The sequence below is a fragment of the Leucopleurus acutus genome (genome assembly GCF_964270905.1).
Source record: "Leucopleurus acutus genome assembly, chromosome: 1".
Lineage (NCBI taxonomy): Eukaryota > Metazoa > Chordata > Mammalia > Artiodactyla > Delphinidae > Leucopleurus > Leucopleurus acutus.
The window spans coordinates 173,860,360-173,884,449 of NC_139142.1; the positions used below are offsets into that span (position 1 = coordinate 173,860,360).

Genomic DNA, 24,090 nt, shown 5'->3' on the forward strand with positions numbered 1-24,090 from the left:
CTTACAAAACGAAATATATACTCTTAGTGTACAATTCAGCAGTCATACTCCTTGGTATTTACCCAAAAGAGCTGAAAACTTACTTACACATAGAAACCTATACAAGGGTGTTTATAGCAGCTTTATTCATAATTGTCAAAATACAGAAGCCACCAAGATGTCCTTCAAGTTGACTGGATAAATAAACTGAGGGGCATCTAGACAATGGAACATTATTCGGGACTAAAAAGAAATGAGCTATCAAGCTATGAAAAGGCATGGAGGAACCTTAAATCCATTTTACTAGGTTAAAGAAGCCAGTTTGAAAAGGCTATATATCCCGTATGGTTCCAACTATATGACATTCTGGAAAAGGTAAAACAGCAGAGAAGTAAGATTAATGGTTGCTAGGGATTGTGGGGAGAGGGAAGGATGACTAGATGGAGCACAGAGAACTTTTAGGACAGAGGAACTATTCTGTATAGCATTTTAATGTCTTTATGCGTATGTGAAAACCTATAGAATGTACACCACCAGCAGTTAACTATGGACTTTGGGTAATAACGGTGTGTCACTGTAGGTTTGTTGATTTTAAGACATGTGCCCTCTGGTTTGGGATGTTGATAATCAGGGAGGCTGTGGGAGTGTGGGGGTATGGGATTCTTTGTATTTCCTGCTGAATTTTGCTGTAAACCTAAAACTGCTCTAAAAAAATAAAGCTTATTAATATTAATACCTTAGAAAAGTTATTCCCAGATAACAGTACTGATGAACCTAGTGGCAGGGCAGGAATAAAGATGCAGATGTAGAGAACGGACTTGACACAGGGAGGAAAGGGGAAGCTGGGACGAAGTGAGAGAGTGGCATGGACATATATACACTACCAAATGTAAAATAGATAGCCAGTGGGAAGCAGCCGCATAGCACAGGGAGATCAGCTAGGTGCATTGTGACCACCTACAGGGGTGAGAAAGGGAGGTTGGGAGGGGAGGCTCAAGAGGGAGGGGATATAGGGATATATGTGTACATAAAGCTGATTCACTTTGTTGTACAGCAGAAACTAACAACATTGTAAAGCAATTATACTCCAATAAAGATATATAAAAAAAAGTTATTCCCAGATGGATTAAGAAGTCATTATTTTAAAAAATTGTATAAAAGAGGAAAATACAATTGAATATTTTTCAGACTTGAGTGTGGAAGGACTTCTAATCATTAAAGGTGACCATAAGGGGAATACATAGCTAGATTTCAACATTATAATTTCATTTGATGTTTACTAAAAGACAGACAAAGGTATTTTGTGAATAACTTTAATATGTGAAGAAATTAATATGTAAATGGGAAAATAGCATGAATAGACTATCAATAAAAAATAACTTCAAATTGCTAGTAGAGTTTGGAAAAATTTTAACCTGAACTAAGTCACAAAGAAATGCACATTATACGATGAGATTAATTTTTAAATTTTATGCATTATTTGATGTAAATACTTTAAAATATTTATATATTTGTTAGATGACATAAAAATAAAACAAAAACTTGCACCCCTCCACCAGAAGTAAAAATCAGAACATATTTGATGCTGTGTATTCTCCCAGTGTGTTCCTCCTCAATGCAGCCTCTTTTTCCTGCCCCCCTCAACTATTCTCTTGTCCTATCATGTTTATCATTTCCTTGCAATAAAAAGTTTCCCCATATATGTATGTGTCACCAAAAATTCCTTGTTTCATTTTACTTATTTATAAATTTTTCCTGATTTGCTTTCTCTTTTATCTTTTTTCCCCCATTTGTAGCATTTGTATGATAGGAAACAAGGTACTTACATAGATGGAAGGGATTGCATTAAATTGGATTTGTAAGGATAGAGAATACCGGTATTGCCTGGAGGCTTGCCAAAGTTACTTGGACCAGCTTACACCCATCAGAATAACTAGTGTCAAAAAACTACAAAATTATAAGTGTTGATGAGAATGTGGAGAAATTGGAACCCTTGTGCACTATTGGTGGGTATATGAAATGATGCAGCTGCTATGGAAAACAGTATGGTAGTTCCTCAAAAAATTAAAAATAGAATTGCCATATGATACAGCAATTCCACTTCTGGGTATTTGCCCAAGAGAATTGAAAGCAGGGTCTTGAAATATTTTGTATACGCATGTTCATAGCAGCATTATTCACAATAGCTAAAACGTGTCCATCCACAGATGAATGGATAAGGAAAATGTGGTATATACATGCAATGGAATATTATTCATCCTTAAAAAGGAAGAAAATTCTGCAGTACGCTACAGTATGGGTGGATCTAATGGACACTATGCTCAGTGAAATAAGCCAGTCACAGATGGGCAAATCCTTGATTCCTCTTCTTTGAGGTACTTAGAGTCATCACAGTCATAAAAACAGAAAGTAGAATCATGGGTGCCAGGGGCTGGGGTGGGTAATGGGCAGTTAGTGTTTAATGGGTATAGGATTTCAGTTTACAAGGTTAAATGAGTTGTGGGGATGGATGGTGGTGATGGCTGCACAGCAATGTGAATGTATTGATACCACTGAACTGTACACTTAAGAATGGTTAAGATGGTACATTTCATGTGTATTTTACCGCAATAAACGAAATTGGTAAGTTTACTGGGAAGTTTTTGTTTTTGTTTTTTAAACTATAGAACTCTTGAGAATCACTGTGAGTCTGTCATATTCCTCAGATGTGTTGGAGCTAAAAAAAAAAAAGATTGAGGACTATATTGTGTATCTCTACAAGTTTTCTGATCTTTCTTTTTGATGTCTTAATCTTTGATATAACATAAACGAAGGCTTACTCTGGGACTTTATTGTTTATATAATATAACTGGAAAAGTTTAATTTTGTAAGTCCATATCAAAAGTTTATCATGTTCATAACTATGCTGTGCACCTTGGAAGACAGATGAAAAATAAGACACGTCTTTTCCTTACTTGAATTAATAAATTCTTTTTAGGAATTTAAAATTATTTGTACAAGGCAATACATTTGTAAGAGATGAATAAACAAATTACAGTTAGAAGACACAAGAGAATTTAGTATGATTCTTGTGAAAGCATTGGTCAGCAACATTTGCATCGTAGTAAGTCCTAGAAAGAACAGGGAATTTTTAGTAATTAGTAAAGGGGCAGGGAGAACATTCTAGACAGACAGAACTGCTTAAACAAAGGAATAGAGTTATGAAGTTTGGGGACACATTTAGAAATTTTGAGTAGTTCAGTTTAGTAGAAATATAATATACATTCAGGTACAATAGACTAAAGTTTGGTTTGGCCAAAATAAATTAAAGGCCTTATATGATAAGCTGTAGGTGCCTAGAATATAACAAACTAATTTTCTAAGATTTTCTTTTTATTGACAAACACCTAAATTACTCTTCTTATATCTAGCCACATTATTAATCATATTTACTAGCTAATGGAAGGATTTTTGTTTACCTTATTATTATATTCCCAGAGCATAGAATGCCTAACATGTAACAAGCATGCCTGAAATGAATGATTTTAGATTTCATAAGAAAGGAGAATTTCAGTGATTGTACTTTAAAGAGATCTTGTCCTAATAAGTCAGGTTGTTTTGGTACTTTTATAACATGCATCCAAGCTTCACTGTATTCACCTGACTTGGGTTTGCATCTTTGCAGTGTTCTATAACTATGAGCATGTTCTTTATGGTGTACCTTTATTACCAGGCATATCTACCTGTGTGACTCGGTGTAGGTAGATGTCAAAAATCTTTGGCTTTAACTTTACATCTGTTTTCCTGAAGTGTAGCATTGCTTAATTCTTTAATCTTCAGTTTAATCATTTCTAGGAATTAAGTGACATCACTTTTAGAATTTCTGCTACTAGTCTACTATATTCTTCTGGTTGTTATGTAAATAGTTATATTTGCTATTTATTTTAGTATTTGTAAATGTTAGCTTTGCCATTATATATCTTTGTATTTCTGAATAAACTATTCTTAACTTTATATGTATTTTGAAAACATCAGTTGAGTTATATATATGTCAGCTGTACCTGTTTGTATTCTAGTGTTTGTTCCAAGGATTGTAATACGCATCCTCGATTTAACATAGTTCCTCTTGAATTAGTATAATAAATACCATTTCACATAAAACGTAAGAATTTACAATGATATAATTACTTACTACCCCTTCCACTCCTTTGTGCTATTGGGTTGTCATCTATATTTTACTTCTACATATGTTATAAACCTAATGATACCTAACAATTATTTTTGTTTGCTTTAAACAGCCAATTATCTTTTCAAGAAATTAAGAAATTTTGTATTTTCCCACATATTTACCATCTTGTAGTGTTACTTAAGCTAGAAGTAGTAACTGTTTTGTCTGAATTCTCGCAGCATATGTTTTGTACCATTTATGTCATATATGACATTACAGTTAGTAGTTCCATGTATATGTCAAATTGCCTTTGCGAGTTTTATGTTTTTTTCTGTCAAGGACTAGAGTTCATACATCTTAAAAGACTTCATTGTGTTTAGCTATTGCCTTACACAAAATAGGCAACATTTTTTTAAGTGTGCAAGAATGACTGAAATTTTGTTCTTTTATCCGAGTATTTGTATAATCTGACAAGTTGTATTTTTACAGTTCACCATTAGATGTCACTTTCTAACATTTTATATTCTTACCAATAAATTCCATACCATATTGCTTATCAGATTTGGAAAGTTGACACTCCTATACAAGTGCACTTAAACTGAGAAGTTTCTGTACATTTTAAAGTGGTTACTTTATAGAACAGAGACATTCATAAATAATAATAATAATTTAAAAAATCTCTTAATTTTATATTGAAGTCTATACTGAACCAACTAATTTTCCTTAAGTTTTCTTTAAAACTTGAATGCTGCTGTTGTTTTTGATTCTTAATTGTTTTGTAATTCTGAAAAGCACTTTCTTATTTCAGGAGCCTAACTGATCCTAGACTCACCAGAAGAGAGTCTCTAGTTAAGCTTTAATGGCAACTGCTGGTTTTATTTGGGTTTTTTGGAGAAAGAAGGAGAATTGACTTAGCTGTGAAAAGAAATGTAGAGGTGGAGAAAAAGATTCATGAGGTTCTCCTGGCCAGTCATGGAATACAATGAAGTGCTAAGAATGAATTTTCCTTTTTATTCTCTCCTCTTAAAAGATAGGAAAGGTCAGGTCAAGGAGATTTCAGCCATCCCCAAAACTTTGATGTTTACCTATGTCTAAGGGCCTCAACATCATAACCTGTATGATTTAGGGGTCAGGTGTCTCGGTGCCTAACAGGTCCCTCTGTGCCCAGTGGAGAGTCCAGGCGTGTGGCCTCTTCTTACAGTACCATCTCTCATCAGACATTCAGACTGCGACTCCGTTTTTACCCCCAGTCTTGCCAGAACACAGCTGGTGGCCATTTTCCTCAGTCTATTCAGAATATTGAAATTTGAATAAATTAGCAATGTTGTTTCCTAATAACATAATGAATGACCAACACCTCATCCAAGCATCTGAACATTTCTAATAATGTGGGTCCATCCATGTCATCCTCTGGTATACCAACCCCCAGCCTTTCACACCTCAGCCAGAAACAACTATTCTATATTTTCTGTTTATGGTTTTATTTTTTAAAAAAAGGAATGTTGTTTTCATTATCCGTATGTCTATATTGAATTAAAATATTTAAACCATGAGTATAATAAACTAAAGTACTTCTAATTCGGACATTTAATTTCCATTTTGCATTGATCTGTCAAATTACACACAATGTAATATCAAAAATGAAATTTTATATAGTAACACTTTTGCTTTATAATAAATTTTAAATGTATATTTCTTTGACATATTGGTATAAGATGGCCACTCATTCTTCTTGGGAAGACCTTTTTTTTACTGTTGGTCTTGTAGTGTCATTCTTTGTGAAGTAATGAAGTGAAAAGTTTTATGGAGTAATTGGTGATGTGGATGGTAGAAAATAAAATAAAAAGTTGGCCATACTATATATTGAGGTGCTGAGAGTGTTACTTATATTGATGATAATTCATTTTGTAACCCGTGCTTTTCCCTTATGTTTTTGTATATTGCTACAGCTGAAGGAGTAAACAGGTCATGGCACGCTTAACAAAAAGACGGCAGGCGGACACAAAAGCTATCCAGCATCTTTGGGCAGCCATTGAGATTATACGGAATCAGAAGCAAATTGCCAACATTGACCGTATTACAAAGTAAGTAATTTTAAACAAAAAAAGTCTATGTAAAATTTTATATAAGACTTTGGGAGAAAAGGTCCAAAGATTATTTATTTATTATGCTAATTAACATATATTACAAAGTACTAGATACTTTGCCTTACAGGAGTATAAAGTTGTTAGGGAAATAAATACTGAAACATACACAAGCAACTTGTGTTTAGAGGTTGTATAAATGAATATTAGATAAGTAAAGTATCAATGTGTACTATTTCCAATAGTACACTAATAGATTTATAGTTCTCAAAAATTTTTTAGCTCTTGAAAACAAGTCCTTATTTAAGTCTTTTGTTAAAAAGGCTTTTAGTTAATCACTTGCTTTTATGTAAGCTATCTAAAAGTCTACTGTTCATTATTCATTTTAATGTATGAATAATATATGCTACCATATAGCTTGGTGTAGGTATAGTAACATCTTACTAGTTTGTAGCACACTAACCAAGAATTTTTAACAATTTCATTTTATATTTTAGAAGTTAGAGTATATATATCTTCAGTTGACAGAAGAAAGTTCTTTATTTTCCAATGCTGTTTATCTTGGCAGTCCAAGATTCAGAATAGAAAAAAATCAGACTACTGTATGAATACTCTATTTACATGTTATGTACTAATTATAAGGGAGTCTTCAAATAGAACTTGATTTTGTTATGTTTGGTATTTTTAAAGGAATAAAGTTAATCTTTTAAAATGTTTGATATTTTTTCGTAATTTAAACAGAATTTCTTTATACTTATTCTCCAACACATTCTTTAGATGCTACCTATAAAAATGGAAAACAGATGATTTACGAAAGCCCATTTAATTAAGTGCTTATTTTTGTCGTTATTAATAAGTAACAAAGTTAAGTATCAGATTTTTGTCACTTAGCCATATTCTAGTGAAGAAGATTATAAAGGTTACTTGAGAGGGAAGGGACATGAGAAAGAAAGATGATGCTGTATATTGCTTTAACTCTATATTTAACCCTTTGAATATTTTAAAGTTGTCCATGTACAACTCCTAGCTCCTATAGGTGAATAGAAGGGGAAAAAAAAAGGTAACAGCTATGTGGAAAATAAGAATAAAATAAATAGTACATAATAATTAAATTACTTTTAATATTGGTGATATTGGAATAAAAGTTTTTTTTTAACAACCTCAAAGGAAAAAAAGCCTTAAGTATTTTCCTGTGGTTGGGATTTTTAAAAAACCCATAGTTTATGTATATCAAAAATTACTTACAGAAGAATGTAGAAATCTTTGGATTTAATTTTTTAAATTAAAGTCATTTAATCTTGACTGAGCTATTTCAACTTTACAGGCTATTACTTCTTATTAACGCATGGCATCTTTCTCTGAAAGCTCTAGGGACATTCTCTAGGAAGCTGTGGGAATCTCCAGGTGACACGTATAGAGTTTGGCTGACAAGGTTGCTGATATGGGTGTCAGAGTAGTCTTTGGATGACTGTAACGTGTGTACATGTTAAATTGTGAGCGATGCAGAGGCTGTTGACAGCACTGCACACCTCTTCTCGTTGTGCACAATGGTTGTCCATAAACATTCTCTCTCCTCCTTTCCTCATCAGTACAACCTTAAGGGTGCCAAGGCTTATTTACCTTCCTGTCCTAAGGTCCATCCATAGATCTTAAGATAGATATGAATAAATTCATTTACCTGCCAAATAGTCATTGTTTCATCAGTCTTATCTAAAGATGAAAAAAATACTGAGAAAATCAGAGGGTAAGTGTTTGAGTGGTTCCCAGTGTTTCTTCTGCCTCATCTCATCTGAGAGTATGTCATATTCCTTTTTATTACGGGGGTGCATTTAGAGCATCTTGTACTTCTTTCATAACACTAGTCACATGTGTAATTATTTCCCTGCCAGACCGTCAGCCCCGGGAAGGAGCTGTCTAGATAATTGCCTAGCCCAGTGCCTTGGCTTCTCAGCAGTGTTAATTTCCTTGCTCGTAACCCTTGCCAAGGTAAGTTAGGAAGAAGAATTGGACCATGACAGGAAGTCAGATCTTTTGCTTTAAAGTCTAATAATCTTATTCTGTATTCTAAATAGGTAAATACTTTTCAAGCTTTAGATTAATTTTAAATCAAGGTACTCTGCTTAGTTACAACTAAGTCTGAACATAGAGGTATCTTTAATCTTTATCCAAATATCTTAAGTTACTGAAGGCTTTAGTAGAGTTGATGTGAAGAATGTATATGTAGTCATTAAGTTTCATTCTATATTTGACAGGTGAGTGACTCCATAAAAATACAAACTGTACAGCTTCAGTCACGCATTAAGTTTTGGGCTTTGGGGTCATGGCTCTTTATATTTTGAAGCCTGGCACATCCTAAACACCGTAGTTTACCTCTGTATAATGTTTTAGTTCTGCTTGTTTTTATTTAAAATGTCTTTTAAGTCACTTTTAATCTATAGGTTTCTCATTCATCTTTTTTTGTTGTTTTCCTTTGCAATTTATTTATCTAAGGACCTGGTTCATTTGCTCTGTTGTTTCTTATAGCCTGCCTTCACTGGTTTCATCCCTGTGGTGTACTTTAACCTGCTGCTCATTCCTTTGCATCTCATGGAAATTAATGGTTGATCCTAAGGCTTGGGGGTGGGGGTGAGACTTCTTCATAGGTGGTGATGTGTTCTGCCCTCAGGAGGCCATAATGTATTTCATCTGGTGAGGTTAGTACTAAGCCTGGTATGCAGTGGCTAGATCCAATAATTCATTAAGGATTGCAATATAGTGATAATCTAGTTTTATCTTTTCTTTTTTAACTGGAATAATTCTATAAGGACAAAAACTTCCCATCATGTAGTATATGGTTACCATGTGGTATCGTTCATATCAGAAAGCTAGAATAACTGATTCTTTTATTTACCAGTTTTCACAATAACATCCTCTAATGGCAACCAATTAGGTTTTTTTTTTTTTTTTGTCATTTGGAATTCATGCGTTTCAATCCATTTGATATATATCAGTCTGTTTCTGATATAATCCCTATTGATGCTTAACTTTTCCCTTCTTTGACAATTTGGAGCCTCTTCACGTTGGCCCCTGAAGTTCCTCTCTGTTTTCTGACATGACAGAATTTTTTCAGGCTCATCTAGGATACACCCTGCTCCAGTGCTGGAACCACTGATTTCTCCAAGGGTGTCTGGTTTCTCGCAGTTAGAAATTATGTTTCAAGAGCATTTTTTGGCCTTCAGTGTGCTCATTGCTGCCAGGTTGGTCTCTCTTTCTAGGTCTTTTAGTGGACGAGTTAGGAAATACATATAATTGTAAAAGAAAAAAACGACATCATGAATTCATAATGATATTTTCCCCTTGAATTTATGGCTACTGGTTTTTACTGAGCTATCTAAAATCTTTAACTCCTTTCTTACACAGTAAGAGTCATGATTCTTTAGGACATCATGGATAATAACATTTTAGAATATCATGTAGTTACTCAATTGTTTCATCCCAAGCTGTCTGAGAATAATAGCATCAACACTTAACTAATAATACATTTCATGGAAACCATATAAGTTGTCTTGCCCATCTTTAAACAGTTGTGCAAATTCTAAACTGTCACAGTAAATAGCAATTATGTATTATACTTTCTTCCTTACAACTGCCATTTAGTCTTACTTCTCCAAGTAAGTGTGTATTTCATGCTCACCACTGATATCTAAAGTTCATTCTCTAGTACATTCTTTAAAAAAAGTTTTTCACTTCCCCACCCCTGCAGTTTTATTGAGATACAGTTGACATATAACATTGTATTAGTTCAAGGTGTACAACATAATGATTTGATACATGTTTATATTGTGAAATGATTACCACAGTAAATATAGTTAACATCCATCACCTCTCCTAGTTATGAAATTTTTTTTCTTGTGAAGAGAACTTTTTATACTCTCTTAACAATTTTGTATTGTTAACCATGCTGTACATTACACACCCAGAACTTATTTATCTTATAACTGGAAGTTTCTACCTTTTGTCCACCTTCACTCATTTTGCCCACCCCCAGCCCCTGCCTCTGGCAACCAACAATCTGTTCTCTGTATCCATGAGTTTAGTTTTTTAAGAATCCACATATACGTGAGATCATATAGTATTTATCTTTCTCTATCTGACTTATTTCACGTAGCATAATGCCTTTAAGATTGATCCATGTTGTCACAAAATGATGGGATTTCCTTCTTTTTATGGCTGAATAATATTCCACTGTGCATGTATACCATATTTTCTCTATCCATTTGCCTGTGGATGGACACTTTGGTTGTTTCCATGTCTTGGCTGTTGTAAATAGTGCTGCTATGAACATGAGGGTGCAGATATCTTTTTTTTTTTTTTGCGGTACGCGGGCCTCTCACTGTTGTGGCCTCTTCCGTTGTGGAGCACAGGCTCCGGACGCGCAGGCCAGCGGCCATGGCTCACGAGCCCAGCCGCTCCGCGGCATGTGGGATCTTCCCGGACCGGGGCACGAACCCGCGTCCCCTGCATCAGCAGGCGGACTCTCAACCACTGTGCCACCAGGGAAGCCCCGCAGATATCTTTTTAAGATAGTGATTTCATTTTCTTTGGATAAGTACTCAGGAGTGGAATTGCTGGATCATATGGTAGTTCTATTTTTAATTTTCTGAGGAAGCTTCATAGTTTTACATAGTGGCAGCTCCATCTAGTAGATTCATAATCAAGACTTCCTGGGGACAAATATTTGAGTTCTTGCAGGTTATAATAACAGTTGGTCTGCAGCCTTTTTACTTAAAAGGGAATTTGGTTGGATATAAACTCCTTAGCTTTTATTTTCTTTCTCTGAGGTTCTTATGTATGTTATCTATTCTGGCTTAAAGCATTGCCATCAAAAAATCTGTTGACAAGTTGATTTTCTTTCTGTTGTGACTTTGTCCTTTTGCCTAGATTCACAAAGATTTTTTTTTCTTTGAAGTCTAGGAACTTGACTGTGTCTCAGTGTTGGTCATTCTAGGTTGTTTTGTTGGGTATACAGTGTCCCTTTAATATGTTTTTTTGAAAATTTTACCTTAAAAATGGTAACAGTTTGACCCTTGAGCATCATGGGTTGAACCATACAGGTCCACTTATATGCGTATTTCTTTCAATAAATACACACCACAGTACTACGTGATTCATGGTTGGCTGAATCCAGATGTGGAACCGCAGATACAGAGGGCTGACTGTAAAGGGAGACAGAGATTTTTGACTGCGTTGGGGGTGAGGCGGACTCTAACCCCCGTGTTGTTCAAGGGTCAATTGTATATATATCATCCATGGACTTTTATTATCTTGTTTAGTTGTCATTTATTGGGGCCTTCTCTTATACTGTGTTGGTTTCTTTTCCTACCTTCTATATTTGTAATTTTCAGTTTGGGCAGTTATAAATAAAGCTACTATATATTTTTGGTTTTTAATATTTTCTTTCTTTACAACTTCTACTTATGACTTTTTCTGCTATGTACTCACTCTTGTGTGCCTTTTACTTTGGACTTTTTACTTCTGAAGTGAATTTTTTCATTTACTTCGCATGTTTAAGTCATTTCTGAGTTTTTCTAATTCTGATTTATATCTTTCCTATATCTTAGCATCATCTTCTTAACGCCTTTTCACGTGTTTTAAAATAGTAGTTACAGTTTTCATCTGTGTTATAGGCACATCGCTCAGGCGTGCTTTCATTTTAAGGATGTCCTGCTTCTTCAACCACAGTCCTTTCATGTGAAATCAAGCTTCCAGAACTTGTGTCAGGGAAAGGTGGTTGAGAATAATTTTTCTAGATATGGCTCTCAAGCATCTTCTTATGTCACTTTTATGAAGAGCTTAACAATATGGCCTCATATTTACCATGATTTCCTGCTTCTTCTGTACCTTCTTCCAGAATCGTAATTTCTTTTGTACCCATTGTCCTTACATTGGAGATGTTTATGACCAGACTTCAGTAGTGTTTGGTACTTTTATTACTAGCAATTCCTCTACACTGTGGAGCTCTGTACTGAAAGGGAGCTTTGGATTATTAATTTTGAGTGTTCATAGGTCTCACTATGTTCTAGCCCCTTAAGGCTTTACCATGAATTCACAAATTACCATCAATTACCTGCAAATGGAAGTGTGTAAAACCCTACCCAGTTTCAACTGCTGTTCTCAAACTGGCCCACTTTGCTTTTCAGTGAGTGCCTGTTGGTTGTTTTATCCTCCTATACTCATTTCCATTAGGTGGTCTGTTGTGTCCCTTGCTTTCTTCTGCACAGGTGTCAATACCAATTGCGATTGCAGCTCTTGGAGATTTGTCCTCACCTACTAAGACTTTGGGATTCATGGGGATTCTCATCACTTAATTTTGTTGTTTATGTTGTGCAGGGGTTGGGTTGTTTGTTTGCTTTGGCTAACTCTTCTAGTAACTTTATGTAGAGGGTTTGGGAGACATTAAAAACCATGTTACTTCTACCATCTTCCCAGCTCACAGCAGTCTTGCCGTTTTTCTCAAAAAAAAAAAAAAAAGTTGTTAAAGGTACTGTGTATTTTCTGAAGTCCTAAAGCAGAGCTAAAAGTGGTAAAAATTCCTTCTAGCAGAGGCAAATTCAAGGAACATTTTTCATTTTTGTATATAACACTAGACACATCAGAATCTACAGCAGTATCATCTTCAAAGGATCATTAAAATACTAAATTTGTGTTGAAATTTAAAAAGAAATTTCATGAGTAGAAGCTTCAGGTCCTCCAAGTTAATTGAACAATTAGGGACTAATAACAGTTTCTTTAACAAAATAGGATAATTTTTCTGTGTTGCAAATGTTTCTTCCACCTAATATGATGATGTCTAATTTTCAGGGTTCATAGCAGTAGCTTCCTGTTAGTTGTCAGTACACCTCCCTTGGAAAGAGTCCTGAGTCTTTTTTACCACTTTTTTTTACTTTTCTTTTTTTTTTGTTTTTAACCTGCTAGTTTTCTGTTCAAAAAGGAGTAGAAAAGGTGCTGTAAATTAGAGAATCACTGTTGAGATTTATTGAATATTTCAAGTATTTAAAAAACATCACTAAGAGAAACTTCTTTGACAAGTTCTGTTATTTGGGGATGTGTTTTTATAAAAAGAGTCAATCTGAAATCAAAATACATGTATGGGATGAAGTTTGATTATTTAAAATTAATGGGTAACCTATGCCTCTGATTTAAAAGCTCATGTTTATAAATTTGATTTAATGATGATATAAAATTCCATACATGTCTGCACTTGGAAACTAAATAAGCACAAATAAATTTTGGCCTCTCCAAAATTTTATAAAATATAAAAAACATTTTATATTTTTAGAAACTGAAAGATGTTTTGTGATGTTCTAGTCATCATAAGATGGAAACAAATGATTCATTTTATCGTAAAAAAGAATATACGTTAGTCAGGTTAGATGAACATAAGCATAGGCAAGAGTAGCTTCTCTTTTAAAGGTCTATAAATGCTAAATTATAAGTAGCACATATGAATTCATCAATTTTTTGAAATTTGGATAGGTGTAATGAAATTAAAACTTTGAAATAGTTGATTGCTTAGCACTTATATAAAACAAATATTTATAAAATATTTTTATGTTTAAAATCGTGATGTTAGCCCGTGTTTTACAGGTTTTAAATCAAGGAGCAAAGAGGTGAAGATTCATATGACAATGAAATCAGTAACAGAAATGAAATTTAAACTTTGAATCCCTAAGATTCCCAATATGATTCATAACTCATTGTCAGGTTATGTTTTAAAACGTCACCTATATTTTAATATCCAATAAAAATAAGTTACATGTCATTTTTTCCTCTTTAATCCAAACAAATAATTCATATCTAATTTGGATAATTATAATATAGCATTAGAGTTTCATAAGTATTCTAAGTAATAGTTATAATTTAAAGACATATTTTTGAAATAAGTATGGGTTTTATATTAGTCTCTGCCAGTATTATTGGCTAACATTATTGGTGTCATTGGGAGAGGTCAAATTAATTTTTTTGTTTACTGTTGGAAAAAGCAGTTGAAACTTTCTTTCCTGTCTTGAACAACTTTGATTTTGTGTTTCTAGAGGTAACCATGTTTGTGACTAGCATGATTAGACTAACATTGGATTGGTTGACTTAGTCCCATTCAAGTTAATGTTTCAGATTAGGGCATCAATTAATTACATGTATTGCTTACTTTAGGGTCAAACCCCAGTTAGAAAATGTGACCTCTGACCTCTTGTGACATGTTTGGCATTGAAATTTGAGTTCTCCTGGAGTTCTTCCTGTCACTACAGACAGACATAAGCCCAAACTGTAAGTCTTCTTCATGTGTAGGTTGCCTTTGAAGTTGCAACTAGGTACACATTATTTATTTATTTGTTTATTTATTTATTACAGTTCAGTTTTATGAAACCCATGATTTCTAGGAACTATTTGTTAAGTTATAATTTTGTCTTTGTCAATTTCTATTCCCTCATAAAATTTATTGTAGAATAGGAAAATGGCCATTGCCTAAGTTACTTCTTTGAAAATAAAGTTAGTTTTAAAAAATTAGCAGTTAATGTTATGCTGTATATGTACTTCCAAGAGTTCTTCAGTCTCATAACTACATTCTCATTTCAATCTACATTGATTTATTCTTTCTTATATATCTTCTTATGGTAGCAGATTGGCAGGTACAGTTTACCACTGTTACCATTGTTGTTTTATTTTACATAATAACAGCCTTACAGAAGAAGTAACTGATTCTGAAGAACCATAATCCACAATTCTACAGTGAGTTTTTTCTAGTGGCACTCGCCTTGGCTTGGATTGTTGTCTAGCTGTTTTCATGTTTCACATTTCTCTGCAGTTCTGTGATGGAAACATACAGACAAGGCACAGAAAAGTGTCAATAACCATTAAAGAATAAAACAATAGTACCAAATAATAGGAGAGGTATCACAGACAGAAGACAGCTCAGCCCCATGTGAGTGGAATGTTTAATTAATAACATGATAGACCTTATTTGAGGGGGCAGTCACTGAGGGAGAGTCAGGGAGGCCTTATGGAGGGTATGGAATTGGTCAGGCCTTGGAAGTTGGATGGGATTTGGTGAGGCAGAGAGGGGAGTCAAAACAGAGGGACTGTAGAGTTTTGGGGGAAAGGGAATGAAAAGGCAGAGAGGCCCAGACTAGGAGGGCCTCTAATGCCAGCATTGAGATTTTAATCCTCTGGCTAGAGGGGAATGTAAATGTGTTTGGAGTATCCTAGACTGGATAGATTGAATGGTCCTCTTAAATGTCTGCTCTTCCCTACCTGGCCTGGGTTTTAGCCTTGAGTAATTTCCTGCCTTTGCAGTGGCAGCAGGTTCCTAATTGGGGCCTCTGGTCTCCTGGTCTTGCTAGTCTGTTTCCTCTTCCCGTCATTGGTGTCAGAGATGTTTTTCAAAAACACTATCTTATCAAATGTTCCACAACTGAAAGCCTTCTTCTGTTGCCGATGCTTTCCCAATCCCTTGTTCAGGGTGTCAATACCTCGGCCTTCCTCATTTGCATCACCTCTTGCTGTTTCCTGCTCAGAATGGCCTGTACTTCAGACACTGGGCTCTTGAGGGCCTCAGCTCTGCTGTGTTCCACACTTGGCTGGGATGCCAGTCCTCCTGGACTTGTCCACTAGACAGACTCCTTTTTCAAGACATATCTCCTAGGAAGTCATTTATGACACCTTTAAGTTGACCTTTAAAAGCCTTTAAAAGCCTCACATTTTATCAGTTTTCTAGATTTTAGGTCTGATTATGTTCTTGATTTCCCCATTGTGCGTAAAGTGCAAATACTTGAACAAGGTGTTTGTGCTGAGCCTTTCACAGTTGGACCCTAACTTTCCTTCCTTCCATGACCTGCCTCCCCCAACTCAGAGTCCATCTGATGAGACTGTTCTCAGTTGCCTCAGAACCCTATTATTTTGATTCTTTATTTTGTATTTTTCCTTCATTAATGGACAGAGCATCCCCTTTCTTTTAAGATCCAACTCAAACATGATTTCCTTTGAGATATTGATTTATTCCTCACTATAACCAATCCCTTTACTCTTACTCTTTGCTCACATAGTAACATGTATAAAGCTGAATTTTGTTATGTGTTATAGCCTTTTATGATCTTTAAAAAATATTTCTGCTTCCTTTGCTGTTTGTGAGCATCTTGAGGGTAGGGCATGCATCTTTCCTACCTTTGGATCTTAGTATGAAGCATAGTAGCTGGGACAAGATGCTGAGAAAAGGTTTCTTAATTATAATAAATATTCGGTTGCATTAACTGAAGAAGTAGTTTCAAAGAAGATTATAATAATTGAGAACATCGAGTCATTATTTTGTGACAAGCACAATGCCCTATATGATTTCTCATTTAATTTTCACACTGGAACTCCGTGAGGTCTATTGTCATTACCCTCATTTTGTTGATGAAGATGATGAAGCTTAGGCAGGTGAAATAAAATGCCTATAGCCACACAGGTTTCTGGCGGTAGAACTGAAATTTGAATATAGATCTAATGTCATAGTCCAAACTCCTAACCATTAAATGTTTCCTTTTGATATTTAATGAATTTATATTTGTATCCTTGCAAACTTTGAAGTTTTAAAAACATTGTCGTCTACTTGGTGTTTCCATATTATCTCATTTCAGCCTAACAGCAACTCTGACGTTCATTTTAGCCCCACTTTATGGGTAAAGAATATGAGGCTGTATGAGTAAATTATTTGTCACAGGTTAAATGTTAGAATTAGGGAGAACCTAGTTCTTCAGAGTATAATCTAATTTTAAAAATAAATTCATTGATGATGCTGTTTAGGTTTGAAGTTTATTACTTTTTTGTTGAATGTAATCTTAAAATATTTGTTGTATACCTATCCATCTATAAAGCACCTAGTGGCAGATCATTATTATTACTTCTAATTTTTTTTATTGTGGTAAAGTATACAGAACATAAAATATACCATCTTAACTATTTTTAAGTATGCAGTTCAGTGGTATGAAATACACTCACATTGTTGTGCTGCTGTCACCACCACCCATCTCCATAGCTCTTTTCATCTTGCAAAACTGAAACTCATTACCTATTAAACAGTAACTCCTCCTTCCCCCCAGACCCTGGCAGCCACTATTCTACTTTCTGTTCCTATGACTATGACTACTCGAAGTACCTTATATAAGTGGAATCACACAGTATTAGTCTTCTTGTGACTGGCTTATTTCATTTAATATAATGTCCTCATGTTCATCCATGTTGTAGCATATTGCAGAATTTTCTTCTTTTTTAAGGATGAATAATATTCCATTGTATATATAGACCACCTTATGTTTATCCATTCACCCATCATTGAACACTTGGGTTACTTCCATGTTTTAGCTATTGTGAACAGTGCTGCTATGAACATGGTGTACATATACCTCTTTGAGACTCTGCTTTCAATTCTTTTGGGTATGTACTCAGAAGTAGAATTGCTGGATCATATGATTCTATTTTTAATTTTGTGAGGAGCCACCATACTGTTTTACACAGCAGCTGTACCATTTTACATTCCCACCAACAGTGCACAAGAGTTCCAAATTTTCTGTGACCTAGTCAACACTTATAATTTTCTGTTTTGATAGTAGCCATCCTGATGGGTGTGAATGGTATCTCCTGTTTTGTTTTGTTTTTTTTTAATTGGAGTATAGTTGCTTTAACAATGTTGTGTTTCTACTGTGCAGCAAAATGAATCATCTATACGCATACACACACATACATATATGCCTCTTTTTTGGATTTCCTTCCCATTTACCACAGTGCATTAAGTAGTCTTGTTGTGTTTTGACTTACATTGCCCTAATGATGAGTGATGTTGAGCATTTTTTCATGTGTTTATTGGTCCTTTAAACATCTTCTTTGGAGAAATGTCTGTTCAGGTCCTTTGCCCATTTTTGAATCAGGTTTATATGTTGTTGAGTTTTAGGAGTTCTCTGTATGTTCTGGATAATAATTTCTCATCAGATATATGATTTTTGAATATTTTCTCCTTTTTATGGGTTGCCTTTTAACTCTGTGGGTAGTGTCTCTTGATGTACAAAATTTTTAAATTTTCATGAAGTCCAATTTGACTATATTTTCTTTTGTTGCCTGTGCCTTCAATGTCATATCCAAGAGATCATCACCAAATCCAGTGTTGTGAAGCTTTTGTCCTAAGTTTTCTTCCAAGAGTTTTATTGTTTTTGATCTTACATTTAGGTCTTTTATCCATTTTGAGTTTATTTCTGTATATTCTGTTAGGTGAAAGTCTGACATCATTCTTTTGCATTTTGATGTCCAGTTTTTACAGCACCATTTGTTGAAAAGAGTGTTCCCCACTGAGTAGTCTTGGCATCCTTGTCAAAAATCCTTTGGCGGTATATGCAAGGATTTTATTTCTGGGCTATCTTAGTCCATTGTCTGTATGTCTGTCTTTATGCCAGTACCACACTGTTTGGATTACTGTAGCTTTGAAGTAGATTTTGAAATCAGGAAGTATGAGTCCTTCAATTTTTTCTTCTTCTTTCAAGATTGTTTTGGCTATTTGGGGTCCATTGAGATTCCATATGAATTTTCTGATTGGTTTTTGTATATCTGAAAAAAAGTCATTGGGATTTTGATAGGGATTGCATTGAATCTATAGATTGCTTTCGGTAATATTGACATTTTAATAATATTAGTTCTTCCAATCCACAAACTTGGGATGTGTTTCCATTTACAGTTGACCCTTGAACAACAAAGGTTTGAACTGTGTGGGTCCACTTATACACAGACATTTAAAAAGTAAATATGTACTACAGTACTACATGATCTGTAGTTGGTTGAATCCATGGATGTGGAACCATAGATATGGAGGGCTGACTGTAAGGATATACATGGATTTTTGACTGTATGGATGTAGGCGCACCCAACCCCCATGATGTTCAAGGGTCAGCTGTATTTATGTCTTTAATTTCTTTCAGCAGTGTTTTTTAGTTTTCACTGTATAAGTCTTTCACCTCATTGGTTAATTTAATTCCTAAGTATTTTATTCTTTTTGATGCTGTTGTAAATGGAATTATTGTAATAATTTCCTTTTCAGATAATGTCAAATACTGTGCTCATTTTACTTTTTCTTTTCCAATTTAGATTCCTTTTATATCTTTTTCTTGTCAAATTTCTCTGGCTAGAACTTCCAGTACTATGTTGACTAGAAGTGGTGAAAGTGGGCATCCTTGTCTTGTTCCTGATCTTAGAGGAAAAGCTTTCAGTCTTTCACCATTGAGTATGATGGTTGCTGGGGTTTTTTCATATATGGCTTTTATTATGGTGTAGTAGTTTCCTTCTGTACCCCATTTGTTGAGTGTTTTTTTATCATGAAGAGGTGTTGAGTGTTGTCAAATGCCTTATCTGCATCTATTGAGGTCATCATAGAATTTTTTATCTTTCATTCTGTTAACGTGCTTTGTTAACGTTTGTTGATTTACATAGTTTGATCCATCCTTGTGTCTATAAAGCACCTAGTGGCAGAGCATTACTGTTAAATTTTTTTTAAACTTCTAAAAGTAACATAACCATATTGTAGGATACTTGCAGAAAAATAATCACCTGTAATTTCTCTACTCCAATCCCAGTAAGGGACCAATTTTGATGTATTTCTTTCTGGTCATTTTTCACATGCTTATTATTTTCTCAACATTATTTAGCCTTTTTCCTTGTTATATGGTTACCATAAATTATTATTAGTAATGGTTGTACAATATTCCATCTGGTGAGACTGTTCCGTGCTGTTTTGGGAGGGAGGAGGGATGAGTAGTAAGATAAACATTTATTGTAAGGTTACATTACATTATCTTACCTTCAAATCAACTGCATGGGTTGACACTATTAATTTTACTTAAGGATATGCCCACTGGGATGCAGAGAGGTTAAATCACTTGTTCAAGATCATGTAGCTAGTAAGTTGTAAAGCTGGTATTGGAACTGAGACCTGGTGACTTAAGAGGCCATGCTTTTTCCCCTTTACTTTTGTATTGCCTCCATATGTCATTTATTAAATTCTTATAACAACTCGTGTTTTAATATTCAGTAATATAAGTAATGAAGGTGAAAGCTTAGAGGATAACAGTGGTTGGTACAGGAACCATTGGTGTAGAGTGGGTTAGTGCTGGGCACTGGACTGATCGCTTTACATTCATTACCTTGTTCAGCTTTTATTACGACCCTGTGGGTACATATTATCATCATGCTGCCATTGGTTGGATAACTTGGGTGTTTTCAGTTTTTTCACTAGTCTCCTCATGCTTTGAATTATTTCCTTATGATGGATGCTCAGGTTGTCTCCATTTTCCCTCCACCTTGCAAATAACCATGCATTGCTCCAACTCTTCACAGCTACAAGTAACAGTTTAATTTTGACCCGCATTAGTAATTTGTTGATGTGTGTATCCGGGAACATTTTGACTATAGGAAATGCATCCACTTAATTTGACCAAGCTCTCAAGAGAGGATGCCCATCTACATGTTCATTAGTGCACAAGGACACAGTTTCTGCAAGCATCTGCATATACTTGACGTCCAGCATAAATTTTGTCACTCAGATATTTTAATTTACATTTCTGTCTTTATTAATGAGAGCACCAGTTCTTGGTGTTCTTATAAGGTTTTGGCCTTTCTTTTCTGTGGATGTCTGTTTTTATACTTTGCCCATTTTCCCACTGGGGTTGTCTTTTTCTGTTGGTTTGTAGAAGCTCTTTCTGTTAATTCTCCTATACACTTTATGCTTTGTAAATATTTTTTCTTATTCTGTTAATCTGTTTACTAACCTTTCCCAAAGTGTTCTTTGTTGAACAGAAATTTTAGATTTTGATATGATCAAATTCAATATTTTTTGCCTAATGTTTTGTGCTTTTGAAATTTTATTTAAGGAATCCTTCTTCTTAATTAGACCACAAGAATTAGGTCTTTATCTGTAGTTCTCTTTTTATGCGGTGGTAGAAAAGGATCCAATTTTATTTTTCTCTCTATAGTGAGTCTGCCTGCTTCTTTAGAATTCGAACTTTAGAGTCAGTAACTCTTGGAGATGTTTTAGGGGCCCTTAGCACACCATATAGTTTACTCTTAAATATTTAGTCGTGCCATTTTTTGTTTGCCCTCGGCCCCTGCAACCTCCTCCCACCAATAAGTAAGCTTTATAGGTAAGGATCTTTTTCTGTTTTATGTATTGGTATATGCCAAGCACCAAAAGATAATGACTGGCACATGACATTCACTCAGCAGCCTTCACCTTACGTGTGAATGTTGAGTGCATGTCCGCTCTTTTCCTGTAGCCAGTTGTCCTTGCTACAGAAAGCTTGAAATCTCTACTAGAACTAGACTGTTTCTGTTATCAGCTCTCCTATTAACTAGCTGTGTTTTCTCAGGGAAGTCAGTTTCCTTTCTTCATCTGCAAATTAATGCCCCTGTGTAACCACCGTCTTAATCAAGATATAGAAAGTTGGGCTTCCCTGGTGGCGCAGTGGTTGAGAGTCCGCCTGCCGATGCAGGGGACATGGGTTCGTGCCCCGGTCTGGGAAGATCCTACATGCCGCGGAGCGGCTAGGCCCGTGAGCCATGGCTGCTGAGCCTGCACGTCCAGAGCCTGTGCTCCGCAACGGGAGAGGCCACAACAGTGAGAGGTCCGTGTACCGCCAAAAAAAAAAAAAAAAAAAGAGAAAGTTGTCATCACCCCCAGAAGTTCCCTTGTAGTCCTTTATAGTCAGTTCACCTGTTCCTCAGCCCCAGGCAGTAGTGATTGGCTTTTCTGTCACAGTGACTGATTATCTTTGCTTGTTCTAGAATTTTATATAAATGGAATCATATAGTATCTTCTTTTTCATGATTAGCTTCTCCTGGTCAGCATGTTTTGAGATTCATGTGCTATGTATATTGATAGTTTATTCCTTTTTTATTGCTAAGTAGTAGTCCATTATATGGATATACCACAGGTTTTTTTTGTTCGTTTGTTTTACTTTTTGGTCACACCACATGGCATGTGGGACCTTAGTTCCCTGACCAGGGTTTGAACCCACGCCCCCTGCAGTGGAAGCGTGGAGTCTGGACTGCCAGGGAAGTACCTATGCTACAGTTTTTAAAATCCAGTCACCTGCTGAGGGGCATTCGGGATTATGATAAAAGCTACAATGTGTTTTTGTGTACTGGTGTAGATGATGTATGTTTGGATAAATACCTAAGAGTAGAATACCTGTAACTGGGGCCATAAAAAAGGATGGATGGTGGATGGTTTTTAATTTGTGTATATATATTATATTCATATGTGTATCAAATAAATATAAACAACTAGAACTTCATTTGTTCCAAAAATATTTTGGGGACAATTAGAGAAAGAATTAAGTAGCGTAAATAGAGTAAGGTAGTATGTATCAGAAGGGGACGGGAAGGGTGAAGAAAAGAGAAATGAGGATTGATCTGAATAACCTAATCAACCATTACAGTAGTATAACTCTCTCTTCTATATGTATATACATGTATATATTTTAAAATCTTGTCCATTTATAGCTTTAATATTATACCATGAACATTTTCTCACACTTGTGTTTTTTAAAACAATAACTTTATTAGGTGCATTTTGCTCTATTGGGTGAATATGTAACTTATTTTATATCCATAATTTATTTTACTGTTATGGACACTTGGATCCTTTTTTTCCCTATAAAATTTCAGGTGAGGAACATTTTTCTACATAAATCCCATATCTCATACAGATTGTTTCCATAGAAGTAGAATTACTGAGTCCAGTGATAGGGCCATCTATAAGGTGTTGTGAGAAAGTGCTTTCCAGACGGTGTTTTTAGCAAAGCTGTGTTGAGAGTTGGCTGTCTTAATGCATCTTTACCAGCTCTGAGAATAATTTTAAGTATCTTGCTCACTTGACAGGTGAAATAGTTTTCTTACTGTTATAGTTTTGCATTTTAAGAATACAGGCTCTTTGTCTTATTTGTAATAAAATATTCCATTTTATTGTTTGCTTTTCTTTTTTTAAATATTTATTTATTTATGGCTGAGTTGGGTCCTCGTTGCTGCGCGCGGGCTTTTCTCTAGTTGCGGTGAGCGGGGGCCACTCCTCGTTGCAGTGCGCGGGCTTCTCATTGTGGTGGCCTCTCCTGCTGCGGAGCTTAGGCTCTAGGTGCATGGGCTTCAGTAGTTGTAGTTCGTGGGCTCTAGAGTGCGGCTCAGCAGCTGCGGCGCACGGGCTTAGTTGCTCCGTGGCATGTGGGATCTTCCTGGATCACGGCTCGAACCCGTGTCCCCTGCATTGGCAGGCGGACTTCCAACCACTGCGCCACCAGGGAAGCCCCTGTTTGCTTTTCATTTGCAGAATGGAAGTCAGTGGTGGTTGCTCCAGAGGCTAGGAAAAAAAAAAAAGGATTTGTGATGTTTATGTCATGGAGAAATTTCACATTTCTTATCTAGTCAAATATTTTGGATCTTCTCCTCTGTTATGTCCATAGCTTTTATACTCAGAATGTCCGTTAACATCATGAGATTAGATCAATCTTCACTTAAAATTTTATCTCAAATGTCATGTTTTCAGTTGAGTCTTTTTTCAGCCCCTGAGCCAGTTCAGTGAGGCCAGTTGGGAGCCGTTAGGTCCTGAAATTATGGGGCAGTACTGATTTTATCCAGATCATCCAGAGTACACTTAAAATAAATTTGCTATATTGCCATCAAAACGAAGGCCTCTAGCCTTCATGATAGTGTGAAGGTGTAAGTAAGGCAGTGGTCCCCAGACTTTCTGGCACCAGGGACTGGTTTTGTGAAAGACAATTTTTCCACGGACCGGGGGTTGTGGGGAGGTGGTTCAGGCAGTAATGGGAGCGATGGGGA

The 24,090-nt window shown here is 35.4% G+C and overlaps 1 protein-coding gene across 12 annotated transcripts in view; it reads left to right on the forward strand.

Moving 5' to 3' along the window:
* The window catches only part of ZMYND11 (zinc finger MYND-type containing 11), a 137,095-nt gene that overhangs the window by 49,443 nt on the left and 63,562 nt on the right, over nt 1-24,090 (forward strand). For 11 of the 12 annotated variants that reach the window (XM_082842306.1, XM_082842305.1, XM_082842300.1 and 8 more), the window contains exon 2: nt 6,076-6,210. In XM_082842306.1, coding sequence (XP_082698432.1) covers nt 6,095-6,210 — 116 coding nt within the window. In that variant the 5' untranslated portion in view covers nt 6,076-6,094. Of the gene's footprint in view, nt 1-6,075; nt 6,211-14,408; nt 14,515-24,090 lie in introns of those variants that run through there. The other variant, XM_082842310.1, reaches the window with a different exon arrangement.